At 44.2% G+C, this 5658-nt stretch overlaps 1 protein-coding gene across 1 annotated transcript in view; it reads right to left on the bottom strand.

Annotated features, from left to right (window-relative positions):
* MRS2 (MRS2 magnesium transporter) overlaps positions 1 to 5509 on the bottom strand; it is a 10282-nt gene extending 4773 nt beyond the window's left edge. The window contains exons 1-6 of the mRNA XM_008938573.1: positions 5423 to 5509; positions 4541 to 4577; positions 3819 to 3931; positions 3215 to 3388; positions 2469 to 2599; positions 1678 to 1794 (exon numbers count right to left, since the gene is read on the bottom strand). Coding sequence (XP_008936821.1) covers positions 1678 to 1794; positions 2469 to 2599; positions 3215 to 3388; positions 3819 to 3931; positions 4541 to 4577; positions 5423 to 5509 — 659 coding nt within the window. The remainder of the gene's footprint in view (positions 1 to 1677; positions 1795 to 2468; positions 2600 to 3214; positions 3389 to 3818; positions 3932 to 4540; positions 4578 to 5422) is intronic.
* Positions 5510 to 5658: the final 149 nt, after the last annotated feature.

Raw genomic sequence — 5658 nt, 5'->3', positions numbered from 1 at the left:
GCTGCAAATGAGCTCTGATGGCACCTTTATGCCTAACTGGCTTCCTCCACACCTTCTTAGACTTCTCAAGTTCATCAAACACCACACATCACCTGCATCAATCCTGCACCCAGAATTGCTGTCCACACGCTGCCAGCCTGCCTGCCAGCATGCTGTCAGTTTCAGTGTGCCTGCACAGCTTTCAGCATGCTGTCAGTGTGTCTCCTGGTGTGCCCCACCCACACACTGCCTCACTGCAGCAGGGCTCCAGCACTCTGCACAACCTCCCACCTCTCCCACCCTGGTGCAATGGTGTCTGGAGGAAGGGATGACTTCAAGTTTCTCCTGCCATCAGAGTGTAAGGTGACCTTGGCATCCCTCCTAGATGTCCCCTACACATTGTCTACCATGAAGCAAAAGAGATTTGCCAGAGGCTTGTATGAAGTCCAAAGGAAGGCTGTGAGCAAAACTGGGACAAAGACGAGGTGCTGGCTCAGGAGCAGCCTGGAACTCAGAGCCCTCCTGCTACTGCTCCAGCAGATGCACCAGAAATGCAAATCACCTCCTGCTTCTACAATACCACATTTCTGCTGCACATTTAGACTGAGCTCTGCAGGGCAAGAAACTATCTCCTGATTTCAAACCCATGCTACTGTGTTAGCAGGATTAATATCCACATGCAGTGTGGCTAGGCAAAAGTATTATTCAGCAACTTCTCCAAGGGCTCAGAAAGGTAGCTTCTGTTCTCTGCTTCCACAGAAAACACATCTGTATGCCCAAGATTTAAATACTATTCAGCCCCAAACATACTGGGATCTGAGATAATGTTATCTTTTTGCTTTTTAGTTTTTGTTAGAATGACTGATGTGTTGCAGTTAGGGTCTGGCGTTCGGAAGATATCGCGCTGTACGGAAAGTTAGGGAATACCCCCCTCTAGTGGCAGCTAATAACATTTAACCTGTAACGAAAGCAGATGGAAGTGACGCTGTGAACCAGAACTATATAAGTCTGTGCTAACTTGAATAAAACGCCATTTGCCATTCATCAAATTGATGTATATGTGCATGTGGTCCGAGCTGCCTGGGATTGGCTCTCGTGCCATTTCCTGAACCAGGTCGCTGCGTTGTTGGTACGCAGTGTTGCTGCTGCTGCTGTGTCCTGTCTTTCACCAGAATCTGAGTGCAACAGGACTATTCCTGCATTTTCCTGAAACATGTACCTGAGAAGTAGCAAGATCGCTCCAGGGCCTCTTTCCTTCAGGTTCTGCTGGTGAGTGAGAAGCTAGAAGCAAGGTGTTCAGAGCACCTCCAACAAAGTGTGGTGTCTGACCTATTCAAGACAAGCTTTAAACCTTGCCTTTTCAGATTTTACTGAGGAAAATTCTCCCAGAAATGGTTGACTTGTACTGAAAAATAACATTTGCTTTTTTTCCTCCTGCCACATCCTGCTCCCATCTCTTTACATACTAGATAAGTTGTCCTATTATGCCAAGAACTATTTTGAAACTGCATAATATGACTACTTCCAATGGAGTGCCTGTCCAAAATGGCAAATACAATGACTTCTGAAGCTGCAAGCACTAGGAGTTAAAAAAAAAAAAAAATTAGTCTTTCTGCAGAGAACACCCAGTTTAGTGGTCAAGTTCTCCTTAGACAAAGCACACTGTTAAAAAACTGCGTGGTTTCAAAATATACATACAATACTTGTGGATCAGTCCATTTAGATAGACAGAGCTCTTCTATTAATTCTTCTTCATCTAAGATCTCCAGGATTGTTTCTTTGAAAACTTTAAGATCTGTTTCCAGTTCTGACAAGCTGAAGAAAGAACAGGCAAAAGGTCAAGTAATCCCCACTGGCACCAGTGCACAAAGGTAATCTCTAAACGAGTCTGCCAGCCAGCGCCCTTGCCAGACAAGGTGGCAAGGGAAGGCTTCCTGCAGGGTTCTAAGAGCTCTTTCAAAAAATTCTCTGCAGGCTACACACTTAGTAGTGGCAGTGATCTGTCCGAGGACCAGTGAGCTAACAGGGATTCAGATGTGTTCTCTGGACATATTCTTACGTCAGAAAAAGCGAGTGCTCTGTGAGCACTCAGCAAGTGCACGTCTGCCCTGTCACATCAGAGGGACTGACACAGGGAGGCACCAGAGAATGAGCACAAGGAACCTTAAAGCACAGAACCAAAGCCTAATCTTGTTTTATATCACGTGGAACATTTTCATTATGCTATTTTGCTCTCTTAGGCATTATTTTTTTCTCTCAGATGCTATTTAAGAAGCTCAGCTGTATTTCTGACAACTCAGGGTAGATTTCCCTTTTTCTGTTTTTCCCCATATCACTGTTTCATGTACTGATTTTTACATTTACAAACAAGACACACAACCCAGCATTACAGTAATTTAGGAAATAAATATTAGATACCATTTTTCTAACATTTCATTGCACATAATTTTCTATGGTCATCTTCCAGTCTCTTCACAGCTCTTATTTACCTCTTGCCATTTTGCAGGAGAATGTGTAGTTTACTCCTATCCACAGACAAAAGCTTGGGGTCCACTAGAGCTTCCAGTGTCTCAAGGATCTGAGGCTGCAAAGTGTTAAGTCTCCCCTGCAGTTTGCTGATCTAGATAACAACATGATCCTTCATAAGAATTAAAGCAATCCCTTTAGAATGCCTTGGGCAACTGACTCATGTCTCTGGACACAGAATTCACAGTAATAGGCAGTTAGACAATTTGCTCTCCAATGCCCAGGAAACTCTTGCTATAGGGATACCACTGACAAGACAAAGCCAGTGCAAAATACAGCATTTTATAAGTGACTTGCACTGCTGAAACTCAGTGACAAACCACACCAGTAAAGCTGATAAAGCTAAACCACTATTTGTCTAGAAATAGCATTAGCAAGCACAGATTTTTAAAGATAGCTAGAAATTTTTATCTGGCTCCCGCCCAAGAGGCCCAAAACCTCAGCACTGTTTTGTGACTTCCATTTCAGCTAGAGCACATCTAGCTGAAGCCATCACATCTAATGAGTACCTTCTTGGGAAGGAAACGGAAACACACACACACAAAACTACAGCAACAAAAGCCAAAATCAAAAAATGAGTTCCTGCAGTAAGTGTGGAATTCACAAACAACTGTGTGTGTATAAATACTAACACAATAATAAAATCATACTGTTCTTTCTATGAAGCAACAACTTCCAGAACAACTGGAATTAAAAGGGGACAGCTCACCCAGTACTGCAGGATGGCTTCTATGGCTCGGAACTCAAAGGGCAGGGAGCAGGTGACCAGCTGCCCCTCCCCAGCCAGCTGAGTCGCCAGTTCATTGACCAGCCAGTGCTCCAGGTTCAAATTACGATAATCTAGTATCAGAAGAAACTCTGGTGTTACGACAGCCTTCAAGACCTGAGAAAGACAGCACACACAGGAGTAGGAGAAAGAACTGTTCAAGGTTTCTCTTAACCGTGTAGCGCATTTGATAATTTTGGCTTTGATAAAGCCACTCTTCAAGTATCTTGAACAAAACAACAGAATCTCACGCTAAGTTCCAACTGCTGGATTGCCAACAGCTGAGACACAGTGCTGTGCTAGGAGTGGTGGTGGCTGACTGAGAGGACACACCGTGTGAGCCTTTACTTCTGCAACGTTTGTAATGTTTCTCCTGGAAAGTGGTTCTTAACATGGACTGTTGGCAAACCTGTCCCTCTGCCTGCCAGGGAAATGTCTCCAAAGACCCAGTTACTGCTGGACTGCTGTCACAGGGAGATGGCATTAGAAAACCGTGCAAGGCTGAGACCCGGTTCCAGTTCCCACTCAGCTGCAGGGAAGCTGTTACCTCCATTCTCACAATGATCCTGTTGTTCCTAGTTGCAATGCTCATGAGGTGCTGAAATCTCAAATCTCGAGCTTGAAGACCCAGCTCCTGGTACAATTCTGTTTTCTTCTTTTCTAGCATAAAAATAATTTTAGATGAAGACATTTAGGAGGCAAGCATATATATGCTGATGTTAAATTTTAGTGTGTTACTGAGTCTCACAAAAGAAAAAACAGCCATGCTTATCTTTAAAACAGTTTTCCTACCATTCATTCCTCAATGTAATTTAGTTTTTACAAAGTTTACAAGACTGAATGTGAAGAGAAGAATTCTAGATTTAAGTGAAAAAGTTGGCCATGACAATTAATTTCATGTCAGAAACCAAGTGATTTGTTTGTGAAAGTACAAGTAACCCTACAGTAGGAGAAACACAAGGCAGGGGAGATAGCATGCTAGTCAAAAAGCGAAAAGACAAACTAAATATTCCCTTCCTGGGAGAGATGGTATACATTATTTCCAAAATACTACTTTAAAATATATAACAATAGTAACAACAAAGATGCTACGAAGACCAATAGAAGGCACCAAAACAGGAAACACTGCAATGTTCCAAATCAACACAGTGAAGTATCCCCAACAATCTTCTACCCCATACAGATTCCCAATTGGACTTTGCTGTATGGGACAAGGAAAAAAGATAAACAAAAACCATACAAACAAACAAAAGTACAATGAAAACTCACCAAAATAGGTAGTATTTCCCTCTTTGTCAAACTTCATCTATAGGAGTGGAAAAAAAAAATTTTTTTTTAAAAATTATGAAGTAAAAGAGTACCACAAGATGGGTAAGTTAGGCCTTGAGCCCGTGGCAAGTACTGCATGGACATGCTATTGGGCTAGTAACTGCATCTAAATCGTTGTCCTAGCACTTGTCATTCAGATTATTCATTTAACACTTGCACCTCCTAGTAAAATTATTTTACAGGAAAACTGCAATGTCTGGTTTAATCAGAAAGTTTGCTGCCTTGCTCATAAACTAGATAGGCTCATTCTGTATCACTGACTGTAAAAGTAACTCCAGGAGAGCTGCAACACGGTGACAGGGCCACAGGGACCCAGCTGCAGGGACCTTGCTGCAGCAGGGCTGCTGCTCACGCCCAACAAGGAGCCCTTGCCTTCCTCCCTGACAGGTGCCAATAACGCCAACCTAGCACCCTGCAGTGCCTTCCAGACACGTATTAAAAGAATACGGAGACCTTGCTTTTCCCCAAAATCCTACATTTTCTTAGAGCTGCAGCTAAGAAGACACAGGAGTACTATTTCTGAAAAGCATTCATTAGCCTTGACAAGAAACCTTCTGGCTGCAGTGCTTTTAAGAGCTGACCTGCTTCCACAATTAAAACAAGAGAACTTCCAGCAGATGTCGGATCTTATAAAAACACCCTAATGAACATTGTACACCATAACTGACCCTCCAGTCAGAATACCTTAAACCAACGACTCAGAACTAGGGATGCCACGAGAGACGAGCCCAGCTGCCCACAGGACGCTTTAAAAAAGGAAGAGCCCCATCCATCACCCTACACCGGCTGCCCTCGCTGGTGGGAACGCCTGCACGCACTCACCACTGCGAACACGGGAGACACGCTAGCCAGGGTGGCTTGGGAGGCCTCTGTCGCGACATGCCGATAAAGTGTACCTGAAAAAGACATTGCTACTTCCAGCGCCCCACGCTTCGCCTTTAGTTAGGCGGTGCCCTGCCAGGAACCTGCTCGACGCGCGGGCACCGCAGGTTAGAGGCGTTGATCATGACACAGCGCCTACGAACTCCAGACCGCCCGAGCAGGGCCCGAGGGCCGGC

This window comes from Merops nubicus, unplaced genomic scaffold (genome assembly GCF_000691845.1).
Source record: "Merops nubicus isolate BGI_N331 unplaced genomic scaffold, ASM69184v1 scaffold50144, whole genome shotgun sequence".
NCBI classification, from domain to species: Eukaryota; Metazoa; Chordata; class Aves; order Coraciiformes; family Meropidae; genus Merops; species Merops nubicus.
This window is presented reverse-complemented; position numbering and strand designations above follow the sequence as displayed.